Consider the following 23,220-nt stretch of genomic DNA (forward strand, 5'->3'; position numbering starts at 1 on the left):
AATGCTGGGAGCCAGTGGTTATTTCTGCCTGTTGCTTGCACTGTGGCAGTAAGTGAACAAAGACTCACTGTGACTTTCAGTTTGGCTCACTGTCCTATATCACCACCTGGACACAGGACAAGTCAACACCTGTCTGAGACCAGTCTTTGTGCCCGTGCTCTGGATGCCCCCTCCGGGAACATTTTGCTACTGTCCTCTGTCTCATGCATCTTCAACCTCGCCCTCTGCTCGCTCTCTCAACAGCATTTAAACACAATCACGCTTTCACCCAACTTAAAACTTCCTTGGTCTTATGTCCTCCTCTCACATTGACCTTTCTTTCTCCTTTAAGTTCTGGAACAAGAATGGCTCACCTCAGACCTTTTGCATATGCTGTTCTCCAAACCTGGGACACTTGGCTACCTACAACTGTTCTTTAGTAATTGCCTCCTTCAAGAAGCCTTCTTGGACTTTTCCATTCCTGGTTATAGACCTTACCTCTGGGTTCCCAGAGCACCTTGAGCTTGCCTTTATCATGCTTCATGTTTACTTATGGGGCACCCCCTTCAACTGAGAATTTCTTTGAAAACTAGGGACGTAGTTGTGTTTCTGTCCTAAGATCACCAAAATTGCCTGGCTGTTTATACGCACTCAACAAATGCTTGGTGATGTGTAACAAATTTAGCACAAGATTAAAAAAAAAAAATAACCAGGCTTTATTAGTCTACCAGTTTGAGTACAGACACCTTTGTCCTCAAAGCTTATTTTAAAAAATGTATTACATCCTGCTGTTACTCCAAGATTATCCTTCCCATATAATAGGCCTTGCTATTTCAGCTTATGGTGAAAGAATATATATTTTTTTGTCTTGGTCATTATATTTTTTTCATGTTTCTAAATCCACACGAAGTTAAATTTCAGAATCCTTGATTAGAGCTATATTTTCTACATGAGTTCTGTTTATGAGTTGATTGATTTTTAACTTCGTTCATAGCCTAAGTGAATTCTAATGATAATGCAGAGGCATGAACTAGATAATCTTTTAAAGACATTTAAAATCTGAAGCGTTTATGAATTTTAAAATCAAAACCCCTTCTAGATTATGCTTGTCATAAAAATATATGAATTATAAAACAGATTTTAAAATGATAACTCTCACAGACACAAAAATTTTATTTAAAAATTCTGTTATATTTTCATCTATAGGTGCTGAGAACCCTAGCTTTCATCTTGACTGGTTTCAGCATCTCATTCTACCAGACTATTTCCAGAATTTTAGAATTGATACATAATCTCACAATGCTGAAAATGTGCTCAAATGCATGCACCCTGCAGAAGAGACCATTTTAAATATCAAAACTGAATTATTCTAAGTTATCGAAAATATGACTAGATTTTTGAACCACTCGTGAAGGGAAGCTATTTTGATGTTAACCATTATTACTAAAATAGGAAGAAGAAATTAATTGGCTGCATTTTTTATTCTTACCCTTGGAAACGTTGTAAACCTGTCCAGTTCTTCGACAAAGCAGAACATCTGCAGACTAATTGCTGACATAACAATCAAGAGGCTGGCAGTAAATACAACCAAACTCCCAAGCTTTTTTCCAGGACCAAATATCTTGTACACAAAGTCTTCTAACGCCGGTGAAATCTTAATAAGTCGAACTACCCGAAGAACCTGTTGTGAGAGAGAAAAACATATGTACTTGATCACTTTTTTACACTGCATCTTAAATAAGTTCACACTAAAACCTCATTTTTCACAGTACTTCATAAAAATCGCACTTTTCCACTTGAGCAGCTACACACAAAAAGTAACAATACCATAACTAAGATCTCAGTCTAGCTCAGTGCCTGCCTTAGAGCCAGAACTCAATAAATCCCAAATGACTGTAGGAAAACTGAAGCTTTTTGACATGCAGTGTGATAATTCAAAGTGCCATTAAGTAATACATGTTGTTGAAATTAAAGTGATTTTTTTCTAATGTTCAAATGTAGAAGAAAATGTTTAGCTCAGAATTAGCTATATTGTCTCACAGAATAAAGCTTCTTATGTATTACTGTACATAAGACATTTTTTTAAAAAGTCTATTAACAAGGAGTCTTCACTTATGCCTGAGACTGATACCCTAATATCCATTCTCTCCTCCCTTTAAATAACAGAACAATCAGAATTTTAGCTTAGCCAGTGGCTAGCCAGGACTTTAGGCCACATTTTCCAGCCCCACTTGTAGTGAGGTGTGGCCAGGGGACTAGGTTCAGACTGATGGAATATGAAAGGAAGTAGTATTTGCAACTTTTGGCCCATTAAAGTAAATCAACTTGCCTTGGATACTCTTTATGCCTTCCTCTGGCAGGGAAATAGAAACAAATGGAGTTGTCCCTTTGGACCAGAAATAGAAGCCTTGTATAGAGGCTGAGAGATTCAGTCCACCTCAGTAGTTGGCTTCCTGCATGACCGTGTGGAGCAGAGCCACTGACTTTTCCTGGACACCCACCAACTACTGGAGAGAAACACACTTCTGTCTCATGTAAGACTCGTACTTTTGATCTCTGTTATATCTGCTTAGGTTGTCATCTAAACATACCTACACATGTTTAGATGTTTTGAAAGTGTATAACTGCACCCCCCCATAGCTGCTTATCAATCAATAAGTTCATTCGCTCATTCACTTTAACAAATACTGATTATTATGTGTCAAACATTGTGTTGGACAAATAAGGTTCAATGTCTGTAATTGCAAAGGCAGTATCATACAAAGGCATAGCTTAAATTTTTTTTTATAGAGCATAGCTCTTAAAGGCATATTTATATGATTAAAAGTATAAATTAGTATATAATCCAAAGTTGAAGCATAAAGCATGGAAAAATAGAATTTAAAAAAATTTTTTTTTAAGTTTTTATTTACTTATTTGACAGAGACACAGCGAGAGAGGGAACACAAGCAGGGAGAGTGAGAGAGGGAGAAGCAGGCTTCCTGTGGAGCAGGGAGCCCGATGTGGGGCTCAAGGAGGGGCTGGATCCCAGGACTCTGGGATCATGACCTGAGCTGAAGGCAGATGCTTAACAACTAAGCCACCCAGGCGCCCTGAAAAATAGAATTTTTTAATTAAGTCTAAGATGTTAACATTTTTTTTTTTATGTGCCTCTGAGAAGAAAAAGTGCTTCCAATTAAAGTAAGGCATACCACTTATTGTAAGGCAGATCGCAGACTTAGAGATAGGAAATAGGAAACAGGAAAACGGTGGTCTGGGCATAAATAAAATATGGTGAGTATAAATATAATAATATATGGTGTCTAAGCCGGTTTGATAAGAGCTTTAGGTGTCTGTGAAGTCTTCTTAGGACAAGAAAAATGAATAGTCTATTTTCAGTATAGTAAAGAACAGGAAGTGCTTTAAAAACTAGATTTTAATTTTTACACATATATGTGTTTGGATTTTTCCAGCATCCCTAGCTTCCTATTGTTCCTGATGTTCCTTTAGCAAATTATTCCTGCTCCACTCTTGGTCCACCAGGTCCAAAAGGGACTCCATGATGTCCACAATCCGGGCCTGGAGGGAATATTCACAATGACCTGAGTCATCCTCGGAACTTTTGTTGGACCTATAAGATGTGGCATTTTTTATCTCCAGTTGGCATTACTATAAGCACCACTGAAGCCCTGAGCTCCTGGGAGCCAGATTTGCCACTAGATGGAGAAAGCCAGCTTAATAATACTGACAGAGAAGAAAGGTGAGTGAACATATAGACTGAGTCCTTATGATACCATCTTAGCCTCTGCATCATGCCATACGTGAAGCCACATTTACTCCCCTAGAACCTGAATTAACAGGGAATATTGATGGTGAAACTTATCATTCCTATTGTCTACAGAATACAAATGTAGCCACGTGAATAGGAAACTAAAGGACAAATGTTTAAAGAAGCTGAGAAAATGTATATTTCCTTGTTGTTAATTTTAATTCCTTCACACAATACTGAAAAAAGAAAATTTATGTGAAAAATCATGTTGTTCCAAGTAAACATTGTGCTACATACATGGTTAAGCTACCAGTCTTCCTGTTAGAATTTACGTATGTTTCCAAATCAGAACATATTACACTCAGGCCATCTTTCCAAATAACAAGTGAATAGCTTTATCATAAGAGCTATTAAAATATTAACATTCACATTAATATCCAGAATAATAATATGGAAAGTGTTCACATTCTTATCAGATTTGTTATTCCAAGACATAAATGATTCAGTATCTAATTGTTAACAGCTGAGCCCAGGCAAGTTTACAGGAACAATTTAACTGGCTTTATAGCTCAGCTTTCAAAACAGTGGGTTTTCTCCACTTGTATTAAAATCACACTTAAAAGATAGTCTAAGTAATTTTGAGTCCTATCCCAAATTCTAATAAAACAGCCTCTGCACATCTGTGCAAATTTGATAATTAATATTTCATTAGCTGGAAGAAGCAGAACACAACACGACTCCTACATGGCCGATTTGATCAGCATTTTCCAAGGGGTAAGCCTGTATCCCTGGAAAGGCAAAATCCTTATCAATGATTCTAGTTAGGCTTTTTCATTTACTTGGGGATAAATATCCTTTTCACTCTGTTTGTGCAATAAAGCCTTTTGATTTTGCATCCCTACAGATAGGGAATAAAGTAAGCCATACTCTCAAAGATAAGCACTGTAGAACATTTCGTGGCTACTTCCAAAGCTCATTTTCCTGGTCATATTTCTAAGTCTGTGTCTTCAAGATCACTCTGTTCATTACAAGTGAGATACTTTAGAAATTGCATGGCTAAGAATACAGACTACGAAATTAAACTTCTTAGTCATGAGTTTCCACCACTTGCTAGTTATGTGGTCTTGGGCAAGTTATCAAATGTCTTGGGAGCTCAGTTTGCATTGTATACTCTGTCTCACAGGACTGTGGTGAGTACTAAACAGCACAAGGCACTTGGCACAGTGCCTGGCACATGGCAAATGCACAATAAATACTCACCAACGTCATCATTATTACCCGGGTATGTCAGAGCCAGAGCATTTTGTGAAGCTTTATTTCTTCCTACAGCACAGTGGTGCCCTATGCTCATTCCAGTGCAGCCATGCTGGCCTTTAGGCTATTCTCTGAACACATCAACCATGTTTTCACCTCAGGAAGGTGCCATGAGGTTCTCTTGGCTTGCCCCTCCACTTCACTTAGTCTCTGCTCGTTAGCGACTTCTCCAGAGAGGGCTGCCATGAGCAACTTCTCTAAAATAGACACCCCCCCGATCCCTCACCCCAACCTCTATCTTTTTTACCCTTGTTTCTCCTTTATAATATTTCCAGCACTTTATTCCACATTCTTATGTGTACTTGTTTGTGAACTGTCTGCCATCTGGAATGTAAGCTTACTGAGGTGGGACTTCTCCCTGCTTGTTCAACTCCGTCCTCCGTATCTGGAACTGTGCCTGGCACATAGTAGGTGCTCAGTAAATACCAACTTGAACAAATAGACGAATAACACCAATGACTGCTCTCAGAGATAACTGATGCTATAAAGGGAGTCATTTTGTACTAAACTGTTGACTTCACTTCAATATGAAAATGTGAAATTCACTAAAGGAAGCCATGCTGCCAACATAATGAGGTAAGGCCAAGTCAGATGAGAAGTGCAAGGACCCACAAGGGAGACCAGAGTGGGCCCACGAAGAGCTAATCTGCTCAGGACAGTGGGCTCTTATAGGTGAATTTGCGAAAATCCTTGTGACACTTGAACTTCTGCAGAGATCTACATTTTAGCCAAATAATGACTGACATAGTGTTTAATTATTTCATCAGAAAAATATAAACATGGTCATGTATAGAGAGATACAAATGAAAAATCACTTAACCATTAACATAAGTAAAATTATTTTAGGTTATAATCCAGGATCAAAGACAACACTGAAGTTGCAAACTTCATTGACAGCATATTATTCAACTATGTCTCTATCTATAAAAAATGATTAGAACCATGCATACTAATTTTAGATACTTTGTGAAAAATAGACAAGTAGAAAAAAACTAGAGATAATGAATCATATCTCTAAGTAGAAAAAAACTAGAGATAATGAATCATATCTCTAAGTAATCACAAATCATGACAGTCATTATTTTATGGTCAAATTTGCATATGACTTCCTAAGCTATTCCTCAAATGTTTACCATTTTAAAAGTCCCATTTTTTTCTCATAAACAATCCCAAAATAAATATATTTGCATTCAAAATTTTAATGTATTTCTAACTTTTCACTAAAAAATTATCTGTGAGAAACTAGAGGAATTTTAAAGCCCTGAATATATTTTGTATATGTATCCTTGCTGAAATAGGTATCAGCATTTTCTTAGTTTGGTTGACTTAAAAGGTTTGTTAAAGATATCTTGTTGTTTTGATTATCAGGCATATTTTCTCTAATTATGTACAATGATTCTCAAACGTAGGTACTAAATGCTCATGTTGATTTTGTAGATCTAGACCGCAGCACCCAAGGGCATATAATGGCATGATTGGGAAGTACATTTCATATCAAGAGTTTTAAACATATGTGTATCTCTTGCTCTGGTCACCTCACTTATGATAACCAAGCCTAAGGATATAACCCAACAAATGACAAGGGATTTATGTCCAAAGATGTTGATATACTGAAAGCTTGAACCATGATATCCTCTGTGATTTCAGTACTTTTGGCAGTGATTACTAGAGGCTCAGCTTTTCACCCATGGTTGCAGGATATTTGTTATCATTTTTGTGAATCATGTTTTCATGTCCTTTCCTGAGGACATGAAACTATATATCAGAGTATATAGAGTTTCAAGTTGTAATTTGGCACCTGAAGTTAAAATTGCTCTGAAAATAACAGCTTTGGAATCGCCAATAAATAAAATTAGTGAAGTTGGAATGCACTTTTTTTCATCTAAGGAGAAAATTTCATTGAAAACATCTCCATTTATTACTGTGAATTTTCAGAAGTTTGAAAAACAATGTTATAATTTATGAGTGCACTGTTTTTGGTATTGAAGATGTCATTGGGCTTACCTCAAGGTTGTGTTTATTATATAATAATTATATATAACTATTTAATATAATTCTGTATAGTTGTTATAATGTGACTGGTATTTTCTCTGGAAAGAAAAAAATTCTACAGACAAATAGACATTCCCCGTATTACCTGAAAGTATGTGAACTGAGAATGATAAAGATCTGGATATACATGAAGAGTAGTTCCAATTACAAGTAGTAGTTCAAATTTGTGGAGAGATGAGCTAATATATCCAGTAAATCCCAAACACCATATCTTCAGAAGTGCTTCCAAATCAAAAAGTACTGTAAAAGCCACCTGGAAGAACAAAGAGACAGTGAAATTGGAACCTAAAATTATAATTTATTTCAAAATATTTCATACAGTGTTAGTGCGTGAATTTAAGCTGCTATTATATAAAATGAAAAGCCCACAAGGATCTAGAATGACATGTTATAAAAAATGGTTTTGAAAAACACCAACTAGAACATACCAGACCAAATACACCTTGAGCAATCAGCAAAACGTGTTAAAATGTTAAATGTTTATAAGTGGTATTATTTCTTTATTACCCACTATTTGATAATAAAAGTCACTGCCATTTATTGAATATTGTATACACAGAAAGGCTGTATTTTTCCATAATTTGTATTGCCTAGAGACAGTTTCTATAATGTACATGGTATATTGTAAAATGACTTACATATTACTAAGCATCATTAAATTAAAATAAAAAAGTGTAGATCTCATTTATGCTTTGGGCCACATAAACAAAGAAAATACGGATTCTATATCAAGCAATTTATGTGTGTGTATATACACACATAAATTAATATATTAATATGATTTATGTCTACATTAAGAAAATTAACAATGACTATTACTATATTAATAAGTGATACAACCTTTTAATCTATCGCATTAATTCTATGAATTTGCTATAACGAACACCAATGTTATAAAATACACTTATAAAAACAGCATGTTATTTTTCCTTTACTTGTCCTATGGGTAAGAATACTCATTTTATAAAGAAGTTTGCAACTGGAATTAAAGTGTGTAATATAAAATTAACTTCTAATTAAAGAGCACAAGAATGAATGTTGGAATTAGTAAAACATATCCCTCTGAGAAGATACCAGATGATTTAATGGAAAATAGGAACAGAGGAGAGCTTCCCTGTTTTTCTAGGCCAACACAGAATATCAGAAGGGACTTTTTCCCACTCATATTACATAATAAAGGCCGTATTTGAAAAACCTACAGGTAACATCATACTCAATGGTGGAAAACTGAGAACTTTTCTCCTAAGATCAGTAACAAGACAATGATGTTCATTCTTACCACTTTTACTCAACATAGTACTGGAAGTCTGAGCCACAGCAATCAGACAAGCAAAAGAAATCAAAGGCATCCAAACTGGTAAGGAATAAGTAATAAGAACTAGAACAATCTTAAAATTTGTATGGAACCACAAAAGACTCTGAATAGTCAAAGCAATCTTGGAAAAGAGGAAGAAAATGGGAGGTATCACAATCCCAGATTTCAAGATATTCTACAAAGCTGTAGTAATCAAAACAGTATGATACTGGCACAATAATAAACACATAGATCAATGGAACAGAATAGAGGGCTCAGAAATAAACCCACGATTATATGGTCAATTAACCTATGACAAAAGAGGCAAGAATAGGCAATGTAAAAAGATAGTCTCTTTTCAACAACCCCATTGGTGTTGGGAAAACTGGACAGTTCCCAAGTTGGGTGCAATATTTACAATTTTTATATCTTCTTGTTCTTACAATTGTTCCCTTTAGGATTATATTGTGTCCTTCTTTGTCTCTTGTTACAGTCTTTGTTTTAAAGTCTATTTTGTCCGATGTAAGTATTGCTATCCCAGCTTTCTTTTCACCTCCATTTGCATGATAAATGCTTTTCCATCCCTTTACTTTCAATGTACATGCGTCTTTAAGTCTGAAATGAGTCTCTTATAGGCAGCACATAGATGGGTCTTGCTTTTTTTTTTTTTAAGATTTTATTTTTATTTATTTGAGAGAGAGAAACAGATAGTGACAGAGATAGTGAGAGAGAGCACAAGCGGGGAGGAGAGGGAGAAGCAGGCTCCCACTGAGCAGGGAGCCTGATGTGAGGCTTGAACCCAGGACCCTGGGATCATGACCTGGACCGAAGGCAGATGCTTAACTGACTGAGCCACCCAGGTGCCCCTGGGTCTTGCTTTTTTAACCATTCTGTCATGCTACGTCTTTTGATTGGAGCATTTAGTCCATTTACATTCAAAGTAATTAATGATAGGAATGTACTTATTACCATTTTGTTACTTGTTTTATGGTTGTTTTTGTAGTTCTTCTCTGTTCCTTTCTTTTCTTGCTCTCTTCTCTCACAGTTGGCTGGCTTTCTTTAATGACATGTTTAGAGTCCTTTCTCTTTTATTTTTTGCATATCTATTACTGGTTTTTAATTTTTGGTTATCCTGAGGTTTGTATCTAACATCTTAGGAATATATTAAGTTGACAGTTGCTTAAGGTTGAACCCATTCTTTTTTTTTTTTAAATTTAAATTCAACTAGCCAACATATAGTACACCACTAGTTTTTGACGTAGTGTTCAATGATTCCTTAGTTGTATATAACACCCAGTGCACATCAGATCACGTGCTCTCCTAATGCCCATCACCCAGTTACCCCAACCCCCTCCCCCTCCCTCCGGCAACCCTCAGTTTGTTTCCTGGAGTCAAGAATCTCTCATGGTTTGTCTCCCTCTCTGATTTCTTCCCATTCAGTTTTCCCTCCCTTCCCCTTGAACTCATTCTTTACGCCTCTCCCCTCTATTTTTAGGTATACGGTGTCATATTTTACATCCTTTTACTTTATGAATCCCTTGACCAATTTTTATAGATATTCTTAAATTTACTGCTTTTGTGTTTCCTGCTCCTCTTGCTCCTACTTATGGTCTATTTCCCACTCAAAGTGTCCTTTTCAACAGTTCTGGTAGAGCTGATTTAATGGTCGTGAATTCTTTTAGCTTTTGTTTGTCTAGGAAACTCCTTCTATTCTGAATGATAGCCTTACTGGATAGAGTATTCTTGGCTGAAGGTTTTTTCTTTCAGCACTTTAAATATATTATGATGCTCCCTCTGGCTTGAAAAGTTTCTGCTGAAAAATCATCTGATAGCCTTATGGGGTTTACCCTTTATGTAACAATTTTCTTTTCTCTTGCTGATTTTAAAATTCTGTCACTATTATTTGCCATTTTAATTACTATATAGCTTGCTGTAGACCTCCTTGGTTGATTTTGTTGAGGGCTCTCTGTGCCTCCTAAATCTGGATTTCTGTTTCCTTCTCCAAAATTTGAGTTTTCAGCTATTTTTTTCTTCAAATAAATTTTCTGCATCCCTTTTTCTTCTACTGGGATCCCTCTAAATGCAAATATTATTACACTTAATGGAGTCACTGAATTCCCTAAGTCTATTTTCATTTTTTATTATTTTTTCTCTCTCCTGTTCAGCTTGCTTTACATTACTCTCTCCTTCAAGTCACTGATTCATTCTTCTGTTTCTTCCAGTCTATTTATTCTATTTAGTTTATTTTAAAATTTTAGTTATTGAGTTCTTCATCTCTGATTGGTTCTTTTTTACGTTTTCTTTCCCTTTGTTAACGGCCTTACTGAGGTTCTCCATTCTTTTCTCAAGTCCAGTAAGTATCTTTATGGTCATTACTTTAAATTCTCTATTAGGGATATTACTTATCTCCATTAAACTCTTTTGTCCTGTTCTTTCATTTGGGGCATATTCCTTTGTATCCTCATTTTGTCTAACTTTCTGTATCTGCTTCTGTTTTAGGAAAGTCAGCTATATCTCCTGCTCTTGAAAGTAGTGGCCTTATGAAAAAGAGTTCCTGGAGTGACCTTCAGTGCAATGTTCCCTGCTCCCCAGAACTTGGTGCTTCAAGAGTGTCTCCTATTTATGTTGTGTGTGCCCTAGTGTTACGGCTGAGCTTCTTCTGCTTTCAGTCAAGTTGTCTGCAGTCAATCTCTTTGCCTGTTTTGGGCAGGGTTTGGTCCCTCTTTTGTTAGTGCGCTAGTCTGGGGCCGTCTAGAGCTTGAGTTGAGTCAGACCAGGTATTTTCCAGAGATGCAGTAGCACCAAACTTAGGGAAGTTCCCCTATGTTGTCCCCTGAGAAGCTTTCATTTGTGGTTGGGGCCAGCAGTCAGACAAGATGTCTGTCCCCAACCCACTGCTGGTGCCACAGTTGGACTGGTGTGTGTGATCTTCTCCTTTCCCCATGGTAGGAGTCACTTTGGGGTGGTGCTGGCTCCTGTTGGGGCTGCTTACATACTGCCAGGCTTGTGGCACTACTTTGGATGGGCTCTGGCCAAGGGAGTAATCAAAGGGCAGGTCTTCAGGAGAACACATGGGTGGGACATGCTGTTAGCAAATTACGTGGTGAGTGTTGTCCCCACAGGTATACAAATGTTCTCACAGGTATACAAATGTCTAGGCTGGGGGCAGGAAGGGCAATTTGCCATCCCTTTTGTTCTTGAAGTCTCCCAAGGACGCCTGCCCCTCTAGCACATGCTCTAAGATTAATAAACAAATCTTCCTCCCATAAACCCAGGTGCTTGTCAAACTGCTGTAGCTCCCTCCCTCCCATGGACAGTCCCTCAGGTTAATTTAGCTCTTGACCATGTCTCCGCCCTTCCTACCCTCTTCAGTGTGGTCTCTTCTCTTCATTTAGTTGTGGAGAGTCTGTTCTGCCAGTCCTTGGGTTATTTTCTGGATTATTTACACTAATGTGGGTGTTACCTAGTTGTATCTGTGGGACGAGGGGAATTTAGGGTCCTCCTACTCTACCATCTTACCCAGAAGTCTTCAATGTTTATTTAATTCAACATTTTCCTTACTGATTTATTGAAGGGTAGTACTTCCTTGATTAGGAATCATCAGGAAAAATGGTTAAGCATTTTGCTACTTCTAAAACAAGACTGCACTAACTATCCTTATGCAATATCAGTAATTTATTGGGCTTTTATATCTACACATACATTCTCAAGGCTGGCATTGCTGGGGCAAAGGACAGGTTTGCATGTTTAAAATTTTAGAAAATATTAAGGGATTATTTTCAAAATGTTATAGTAAGGCTTTTGCCTTCTAGCAAGGCAGGAAAGTGTTTCTTGTCCTAAATCTATACTATCATCAGATGTAATCAAACTTAATCAAATCTTTACTTATCTGTTCATATGTGTATTGATCATTGAAATTTTTCTTTTTAAAACAATTTTCCTGTTCATAACCTTGCCAATTTTCTATGGTGGTGTTTTGTATTTCTTATCAGTTTTCAGAGTTGCTGATATTAAGGACATTAATCTTTGTCTGCTCTATGAACTGCAAATATTTTTTCCCTAGTCAATAGTTTGATTTTTAACTTTGGTGGCAGTAGCTCTACAAGCACTTTAGATTTTATATGGTCACATATCTCTATATTTACCTTTTTAAATTTTTTCTTTACCTTTTAAAACAAAAGAAGACTTTAGAAGGACTACTACTGAGTCTTCATAACCAAAAACACAGTTTTTCTATTTATTTGGACTATGTTCTTTAATAAAAATTTCTCCCATAAAGATGTTGTTTGCTTGTGAAATTTATTTCTATGAATTTAATATTATGATAATTAATGCAAATGCATTTTTTTACTTATCTTTATTATTTATTTATTTATTTATTTATTTATTTATTTTTTACCATTTCCACCTAGTTAGTTCCAGTGGAGAAAAAAGTTATTGATTTATCTATAATGATTTTCTATACCTGCCTTAATAGAGTCTTCTGATATTTTAAATAATACCTCCTGGGTTTTATAGAAATATGTAAGTTCATCTGCAAAGGAAGATAAGATTTTTTCAAGATTTATTTTGGAGTTAACTGTATTAATTCATTAGCTATAATGCTACATCTGTATTGTAATAGCCTATCAAATGAAATGGCAATAAGAAGGATCCATAATTTTCTCCTTTTTTCAAAGAAAGTTTTCCAGCATTCATGTAAAATGGTTGCAGAGGGTTTTGGTACTTAATTGCTACCATGTTTAAGGACTTTTCTACTCCTCCTGTTCTACTTACAGGATTTAAGCTTTTAATTCATTGAGGCAATGACATATCACAGGAGTCCTTGATGTTGACTGTTTACACAGTCCTGGAATAAATCTTAGATGGTACTGCTAACCTACTGGATTGTATTGAATAACATGTTATTTATAATACTCGTAGCTATTGTCATATTTGACATTGGTCTATACTTTTGCTTGTACTACCATTATCAAGGCTCAAACTTACTGTAGAGTTTTCCATCTTTTGCATGATCTGTCATTTCCTAAATAAGAATTATCTCATCTTCAAAAGTAGGTACAATCCATGGGAACTCCAACCCCATGTGAGGGCAGGCTTGTGTTGACACATTTTCAGTAAAGCTTATTCTTTTTCTAACCATCTGGAGTCAAGGTCAAAACTGAAGTTTTCCTCATTGTATCCTTCTGAGGGTGGAATTTTTCCTTCTGTCACGGAAGTACAGACCTCAGGTGTCCTACGCTCTGTGGGGGTCTCTGTTTTGGCATCTCACCTTCACAGCTGGTTATAGCTCTTAAAATGGCAAGTTGTAGGTGACAAGGATATGCAAATGCCCTCAGAGTATCCATTGGTGTTAGTGCCCATCTCATGTTCTGCTCTCACAGCACACTTAATTTTTGGCCTTGAGAATATTCCTTAATCTTTTGCACGTTCTGCTAAGCATTTAAAATGTTTTAATATTTTAGGTGTCATTTTTAGTTGTTTCATCGAGAGATGATTTTCAGCCACCTTTGGGGCCACCTTGTATGTGTTTCCTATAATCAATATACTATTTGAGTTTGTGTTTAAGCATAATCTGATTTTCTGTCTTTTGAGAGGAAAATTCAACCTGTACATATTTAATGTGCCAAAATTAGACTTGGTCTTCTTTCCAGTTTTTTGTATGTCATTGCTATAAATTTTTCTTGTCTTTTCTGACATGGTCAAACTGTTGCTGATTTCTTTCCACCCTTGTTAATTTGGACATTGTAGTCCACTTTTCTAATCCCCCAGTTCAATTCCCAACTATCATAAATCAATCTATTCCTTTTTATTATTGCAACGAAATGGAATAATTGTAAGCTCCTCTCCCACACAAATTTGCTTGCTCACCCATCCCTCACACCCTCGCCAACTACAAATTTCATAGCATGCTTCTATCACCCCATTCTTCATGGGTATCATGCCCCTTCCTAAATTCTGCTTTTTCTGAGATTGTTTATACATTTACTTCTGGTTTCTTGAACCATAACTATTTCTTTTTTCCAAGGATTTTTGTGCGACACTTTAATTGTCATCTTTTATTTGGATCTGACACCCACCTCCTTTCTTTCCTCGCCAGCCTCTCTGATCTACATCTGCTTTTCCTTTGCTACTTCTCCAATATACTTACAATTAGCGTACTTTGGAGTAGTCTGCTCAGATAAATATCATAGGTTGTATACTCTCTTAAACGTCCCTATCCAAAATTCATTTTTTCTTCCAATTTTTTATTTGAATTCTAGTTAGTTAACATATAGTGTAATACTGATTTCAGGAGTAGAATTTAGTGATTCATCACTTACATGTAACACCCAGTGCTCATCATATCAATACCTTAATTGATACCTTAATTAATACTTTAATACCCATCACCCACCAAAATGCATTTTTAATATGGACATGACTATTCTTGCTGCATACAGATTCTTTGCTTTCAATGGTCTGTACATAGATTGACTCACCGCCTTCCACCTTCCAATATTGTAGATAAGTCATATCTGATGCACAGTGTATTTATTTTGCTTTTGCAGGTTATTTAAGCCTGTTGAGAGGCTTAAAATTTTTTTTTTATGCTTGCCACCAAGGAAGGTCACAAGGATCTGCCTAGGAATTTTTTTTTTCATTTAATCTTCCTGAGATTTAGTGACTCCTTTCAATCTACTGATTTACGCTTTTCCTCAATTTAGGAACATTTTTCTCTCTCATTCATTATTACTTTTCTTCTATCCATTCCCTTTTTCCGTCAGGGGCTTGTATTGGTCACATCGGAGTGGCTAGTCTCTTTTGATTTTTCCCTCATGATTTCTGCCATTTCTTTGAGGTGCCCCCTCCACACACACTTGATCTTCTGTGTTAATATTTCTTTCTCAACATCAACCATGACCTTTTTCAGTTTTTTTGAAAATTTTATCAAAATTTCAGAAAGTTGCTTTGTGTTTTAATTGCCTGTGCTTGAGACATTTTCAACAACAAACCCTGTTCTGTCTTCCATCAATTGTACTTGTTTGGGAAACTCCTGTATGCATTCATCTTGGTTTTCTGAGTTTCAGTCTCAGTTTTTGGGTCCCTTTGTATGAGAATAATTTTTCTTTGCTTGTTCATGACTGCATGTTTGTGTTTTGTTTGTCTTTTAAGTTCTCTTGCGTAGTGATAAATGAGAGGGAGTAGGGGGCACTGTGATTTTTAAGGTAAGTGACCTAAAAACCCATGGTCTCTCTGCTGGGTATCAAGGAGAGAGCTTCTCTATGTCAAGGCTCCTCCTAGGCTGGTGGAATCCATTTCCAACTGCCTCTACCTGGAAACAATTCAGCTTCTAGTGAGGCTCCTTTTCTGGCTCATCAAGATCAGTGGGATTCTTTTGGCTCTCTCTGGACCACCAGCGACCATGGGGCAGGTGCAACTCCTTTGCAGGGTCAGCCCCAGGCAGCCAGGGGATCCAAATCTCTGCCAGGTGAGTTTTCTCCAGCCTTGGTTTCTTAGTCCAGGTCTTTTAACACTATGAAGACATTGGGGGATCTCCGGAGAAACTGAAACGCAGATGGGTCTCTCCTGATGGTCTAACCTGCAGCCGGACCTGGCTGTTGTTATTAGCAGAGGGAACAGTGACAGGCACCCACATATATCTATAGGCTTCACCTGTATTTCAGACTTTCATTCCAAAGGAAAGAATGAAACCCATATCAAAGTGTCTTTTTTTTTTTTTAAGTTGGGAACTACTAATAAATACCTGAAATATATCCAAATAGATTGTTAAATTATATATAAATACAAATAATCACTTTATTAACTTTGCATTTGCTATCAAAAAGACAGATGGAATGATCTCCTTAAAGGATCATAATTCATAATTAAATATGCAGCTGGATCCATTTGCATTATTATTTGCTCACTGGGAAAATCGATATGCTTTTCAAACCCACTAAGAGCCACTAAAAAAGGATTTAGCAAACTGTTATGTGATTATGTGTAAATACCATATTCCAGTACTCGTGGGAGCAAGTCCCTTGTTTTTAACATAATTTCTAATTATTATAAGCCAACACTCTAGTTCTCTGAGAAACAGTAATCCCAAAGTGGTAAAACACTATGAAAAATGTTATACATGAAAATATAGGTAATTTACTTATAACTATGGGTTACTCTGGTGTAGGGAAGAACCATGTCAGGAATTAAAGGAGGGATTTAGGAAAATCTAATTAGCTTACATGCTCATAAGCTATTTTGGTGTAGGCTAGAAGGTTTAGTGCAGCATTTCAATTCAGAGGAACATCACAGTTTAGAAGTATTGGAGTGGAGCAGTGAGGGGGAAACTGTAGCAACCCTTCTCAGTGGGTTGTGTCAGTGAACTGAGCCTTGACAATAGCTGGACAGGGAGGAACTTGCCAGGGTTGTGCTGTTGGCCATACAAAAGGGACAAGGCCTCAGGGCTGCCTGCAGAACCTAAACACCCCAGGAGTGCTCATAAGAATCAACTAAAATGTGTCCTGTCTCAGGCTTTCTCTAAATCCCAGGCAGTCAACAGTGCAACCTACAGAAGGGTGGAGTCCCACTCATCACTCCTGGCCTGGGAGTGCACACGCCATTGCTGTGCCCCTCGCTCTGCAGCCCCCATATGGACATGGTGCATGGGACCTTTCCTCTGTCTCCCATCCTGCAGCATATGATACTATATGTGAGTGCTTACAAGTTGAAACTCATCTTTTCAAGAGTGAAGTTAAGATTTGTAAGTGTGATAAACTTTCCATAAATATTGTTACATTACTTAAAGCAACTTGGAAACAACAAATGAAGAAAACAAATATTTCTTTCTCCTTCCCATTTTCCTAAGGCAGTGTTTTCCAATCTTTTTTTTTTTTTTTAAACACCCCCTTCTCCCCAACCAGGAGTCTTTTTAGATATTTTGTTCCTAATCACGACCCCATATGGAATTTTAATACCATAGATATGTTATATATCTGTCTATATACTTCACATATCTATCTCTGCTCTATAAATAGGAAGAGTAAGATTTTTTTTTGCCTCCCTAAGAACCAATTTTTACCCCTTTACAGGTGTTTCACTCCCAATTGAAAATGCATACTCTATAGACATATCTGATTTAATGCCACCATAGCAAATTTTAACTAATATTTTCAGGAATGCAAGTTATATGAGTTCTTTAAGCACTACACTCTATAATTTCTTCTCCAAGTTTTCATTTTATAATAATACTTATGCCATTTCATATATACCATAATGCACCCTCGTCCTCAAGAAAATTACGAATAATGGAATGCAGATTTAAAAATTAAAGGAGTTATTCCAAGAAACAGTATTATATCTATTTCCAGGAAAGTACATCACTTGTGAAAATATTTTTTTAGAGTGAAAAGTATGAGAATTTGATTTAAAATGCTTGTTTTCTAAAAGAACTTGTAATTGGATTTGTGAGGCTAGCAGGTAAAACAGTAAGATGATTATCAAATTTCTGAAGCTAAGGAGAAAAATAACCAAAGGGAAAATGACATGCATAATATAAATACAACAACAGAAATTGTTCTGCCCTTTTAATTCAATGAATAATGTATGAACATTTATAGGTGACAAATTATAAATGAGCTGACTGTGCCATGTGGGTGTGAGAAGATAAAATGGTAGAGATGCTGCCCAAATGTAGGAAAGATATTTGAAATATGTTATCCAAGATTTGTGTTGCGGTCTCTATTTCAAACTTTCATAGAAACATAATGGATATTAAAAAGAAAATGAATGCAAATTTGTCACAAAAGAAGATTGTAGGACAAAAGTCACAAGAAATCCAATTCAGGTAGCTCCCTTCTAAATGAAATTCAGATTAAATAACAACAAAATAAGTGCTTATCTGCATCCCTCTAGAGGTGTCTGTAAATCACCTGCTCTTAGTCTATAGTGTACCTTCAGTATTCTACATAGTTAAAGAGCAAACTTTTGAAATGGGTCACTGAATAGTTGAAAATGTCATTATGATATGATTTTCCACCTAACAGGGTACTGTCCAAGTCCCTTAGAAGAAAGGACCAAAAAAGTTATTGTCAGAAGAAACTTATTTAATGAAAATTTTCCAAAAAGGAAATTAAACTTAATGATAATCTGGAAGACTGCTGTTATGGCAAGTGAGTCTCTTAATTTGGTCATTTCTTGTGATTAATGAGGTGAAATGTGGGTGTCAGATTTTGTTGGAAGTAAAATAAATGGGTCTTTCCTTTAATTTCATTTTAACAAATATCATAAAGCCAAATGTCCTCAGAGGGACATGGAAACTACTTTTCTAGAAAAGATGACTTCCTGAAAGATGGCATGTAGTCCACACTTTAAGAAAGACTTTCTGTGATGGGAGGAGCAAGATGGCAGAGGAACAGGAGACCTAAATTTCGTCTGGTCCCAGGAATTCAGCTAGATAGGGATCAGACCATTCTGAACACCTACGAACTCAACAGGAGATCGAAGAAAAGAATAGCAGCAACTTTCTGAAAAGGAAAGCAACCACTTCCTGGAGGTCAAATTCCATCCCTTCATCGTATTTACCCCTATTTTTGTACATATATAAGCTTTTCTTTCTTTAAAATTTTGGGAGGCACTTTCTTCCAACAGACCAAAATATGCCCCAAATCTAGGGTGTGGCACTGATCTATGCACCAGCCTGATCATATTTGATCATATTCTTTTTCTTTTTTTTTTTTTTTATCTTTTTCTTTTTCTTTTTTCTTTCTTTCCCTTTCTTTTTCCCCAGTTTCAAGCCTCTTCTGATTTGTTTGGTGTATATTTTTCTGGGGTCGTTGTTACCCTGTTAGCATTCTGTTCTCTCATTCATCCATTGTCCTCTGGACAAAATGACAAGACGGAAACAATCACCTCAAAAAAAAGAACAAGAGGCAGTACCGACTGCCAGGGACCTAATCAATACAGACATTAATTAGTAAGATGTCGGAACTAGAGTTCAGAATGACGATTTTAAAGATACTAGCTGGGCTTGAAAAAAGCATGGAAGATATTAGAGAAACCCTCTCTGGAGAAATAAAAGAACTAGGAAGACACTAGAGAAACCCTCTCTGGAGAAATAAAAGAACTAAAATCTAACCAAGTCGAAATCAAAAAGGCTATTAATGAGGTGCAATCAAAAATGGAGGCTCTAACTGCTAGGATAAATGAGGCAGAAGAGAGAATTAGTGATATAGAAGACCAAATGATGGAAAATAAAGAAGCTGAGAAAAAGAGAGACAAACAACTACTGGATCATGAGGGCAGAATTCGAGAGATAAGTGATACCATAAGATGAAACAACATTAAAATAACTGGGATCCCAGAAGAAGAAAGAGAGAGAGGGGCAGAAGGTATATTGGAGCAAATTATAGCAGAGAACTTCTGTAATTTGGGGAAGGAAACAGGCATCATCAAAATCCAGGAGGCACAGAGAACCCCCCTCAAAATCAATAAAAATAGGTCAATACCCAGACATCTAATAATAAAACTTACAAGACAAAGAAAAAATCCTGAAAGCAGCTCAGGACAAGAGATCTGTAACCTACAATGGTAGAAACATTAGATTGGCAACAGAGCTATCCACAGAGGCCTGGAAGGCCAGAAAGGACTGGCATGATATATCCAGAGCACTATGAGAAAATATGCAGCCAAGAATACTATATCCTGCTAGGCTGTCATTGAAAATAGAAGGAGAGATAAAAAGTTCCAGGACAAACAAAATCTAAAGGAATTTGCAAACACAAAACCAGCCCTACAAGAAATACTGAAAGGGGTCCTCTAAGCAAAGAGAGAGCCTAAAAGTAACATAGACCGGAAAGGAACACAGACAATATACAGTAACAGTCACCTTACAGGCAATACAATGGCACTAAATTCATATCTTTCAATAGTTACCCTGAGTGTAAATGGGCTAAATGCCCCAATCAAAAGACACAGGCTATGAGACTGGATTAAAAAACAAGACCCATCGATATGCTCTCTGCAAGAGACTCATTTTAGACCCAAAGACACCTCCAGATTGAAAGTGAGGGGGAGGAAAACCATTTACCATGATACTGGACACCAAAAGAAAGCTGCGGTGGCAATCCTTATACCAGACAAATTAGATTTTAAACCAAAGACTATCATAAGAGATGAGGAAGGGCACTATATCATAACTTAAAGGGTCTATCCAACAAGAAGATCTAACAGTTGTAAATATCTATGCCCCTAACATGGGAGCAGCCAATTATATAAGGCAATTAATAACAAAAGCAAAGAAACACATCGACAACAATACAATAATAGTAGGGTACTTTATCATCCCCCTGACTGAAATGGACAGATCATCTAAGCAAAAGATCAACAAGGAAATAAAGACTTTAAATGACACACTGGACCAAATGGACTTCACAGATATATTCAGAACCTTCCATCCCAAAGCAACAGAATACACATTGTTCTCTAGTGCCCATGGAACATTCTCCAGAATAGATCACATCCTAGGTCACACACAAATCAGGTCTCAACTGGTACCAAAAGACTGGGATCATTCTCTGCGTATTTTCACACCACAATGCTTTGATATTAGAACTCAATCACAAGAGTAAAGTCAGAAAGAACTCAAATACATGGAGGCTAAGGAGCATCCTACTAAAGAATGGGTCAACCAGGAAATTAAAAAGAATTAAAAAAAATTCATGGTAACCAATGAAAATGAGAACACAACTGTTCAAAATCTTTGGAATGCAGCAAAGGTAGTCCTAAGAGGAAAGTATACAGCAATACAAGCCTTTCTCAAGAAACAAGAAAAGTCTCAAATACACAACCTAACCCTACACCTAAAGGACTTGGAGAAAGAACAGCAAATAAAGCCTAAGCCCAGCAGGAGAAGAGAAATAGTGAAGATAGAGCAGAAATCAATGAAATAGAAACGAAAAGAACAGTACAACAGATCAGCAAGACTAGGAGCTGGTTCTTCGAAAGAATTAATAAGATTGATAAACTCCTGGCCAGACTTATCAAAAACAAAAGAGAAATGACCCTAATAAATAAAATCATGAATGAAAAAGGAGAGATCACAACCAACACCAAAGAAATACAAACAATTATAAGAACATATTATGAGCAACTCTATGCCAGCAAATTAGATAATCTGGAAGAAATGGATGCATTCCTAGAGATACATCAACTACCAAAACTGAACCAGGAAGAGATAGAAAACCTGAACAGACCTATAACCACTAAGGAAATTGAAGTAGTCATCAAAAATCTCCCAACAAAGAAAAGCCCAGGACCAGGTGGCTTCCCAGGGGAGTTCTACCAAACATTTAAAGAAGAATTAATACCTATTCTTCTGAAACTGTTCCAAAAAATAGAAATGGAAGGAAAACTTCCAAACTTGTTTTATGAGGCCACCATTACCTGATCCCAAAACCAGACAAAGACCCCATCAAAAAGGAGAATTACAGACCCATATCCTTGATGAACATGGATGCAAAAATTCTCACCAAAATACTAGCCAATAGAATACAACAGTACATTAAAAGGATTATTCAGCATGACCAAGTGGGATTTATCTCTGGGCTGCAAGGTTGGTTCAACATCCACAAATCAATCAGTGTGATACAATACATTAATAAAACAAAGAACAAGAACCATATAATCCTCTCAGTAGATGCAGAAAAAGCATTTGACAAAGTACAGCATCCTTTCTTGATCAAAACTCTTCAGAGTATAGGGATAGAGGGTACATACCTCAATATCATAAAAGCCATCTATGAAAAACCCACAGCAAATACCATTCTCAACAGGGAAAAACTGAGAGCTTTTCCCCTAAGGTCAGGAACATGGCAGAGATGTCCACTCTCACCACCGCTATTCAACATAGTATTAGAAGTCCTAGCCACAGCAATCAGACAACAAAAAGAAATCAAAGGCATCCAAATCGGCAAAGAAGAAGTCAAACTCCCAGTTGTTGCAGATGATATGATACTTTATGTGGAAAACCCAAAAGACTCCACCCCAAAACTGCTAGAACTCATACAGGAATTCAGTCAAGTAGCAGGCTATAAAATCAATGCACAGAAATCAGTGGCATTCCTATACACCAACAAGACAGAAGAGAGACAAATTAAGGAGTTGATCCCATTTACAATTGCACCCCAAACCATAAGATACCTAGGAATAAATCTAACCAAAGAGGCAAAGAATCTGTACTCAGAAAACTATAGAATACTCATGAAAGAAATTGAGGGAGACACAAAGAAATGGAAAAACGTTCCATGCTCATGGACTGGACGAACAAATATTGTGAAGGTGTCAGTGCTACCTAAAACAATCTACACATTTAATGCAATCCCTATCAAAATACCATCAACTTTTTTCAAAGAAATGGAACAAATAATCCTAAAATTTGTATGGAACCAGAAGAGACCCTGAATAGCCAGAGGAATGTTGAAAAAGAAAAGGAAAGCTGGTGGCATCACAATTCCGGACTTCAAGCTCTATTGACGTGATGATGACAAAGCTGTCATCATCAAGACAGTATGGTACTGGCACAAAAACAGACACATAGATCTCAAGGGAACAGAATAGAGAACCCAGAAATGGACCCTCAACTCTATGGTCAACTAATCTTCGACAAAGCAGGAAAGAATGTCCAATGGAAAAAAGACAGTCTCTTCAACAAATGGTGTTGGGAAAATTGGACAGCCACATGCAGAAGAATGAAACTGGACCGTTTCCTTACACCACACACAAAAATAGACTCAAAATGGTTGAAAGACCTAAATGTGAGAAAGGAGTCCATCAACATCCTAAAGGAGAACACAGG

At 36.7% G+C, this 23,220-nt stretch overlaps 1 protein-coding gene across 3 annotated transcripts in view; it reads right to left on the bottom strand.

Moving 5' to 3' along the window:
* NALCN (sodium leak channel, non-selective) overlaps positions 1-23,220 on the bottom strand; it is a 290,181-nt gene that overhangs the window by 147,676 nt on the left and 119,285 nt on the right. For all 3 annotated transcript variants that reach the window (XM_028112068.2, XM_028112069.1, XM_028112067.1), the window contains 2 exons: positions 7,179-7,346; positions 1,469-1,660 (listed from right to left, as the gene is read on the bottom strand). In XM_028112068.2, coding sequence (XP_027967869.1) covers positions 1,469-1,660; positions 7,179-7,346 — 360 coding nt within the window. The remainder of the gene's footprint in view (positions 1-1,468; positions 1,661-7,178; positions 7,347-23,220) is intronic.

Source organism: Eumetopias jubatus, unplaced genomic scaffold, assembly GCF_037043125.1.
Source record: "Eumetopias jubatus isolate StellerSeaLion01/CBP00866 unplaced genomic scaffold, mEumJub1_p1.0 scaffold_3, whole genome shotgun sequence".
NCBI lineage: Eukaryota > Metazoa > Chordata > Mammalia > Carnivora > Otariidae > Eumetopias > Eumetopias jubatus.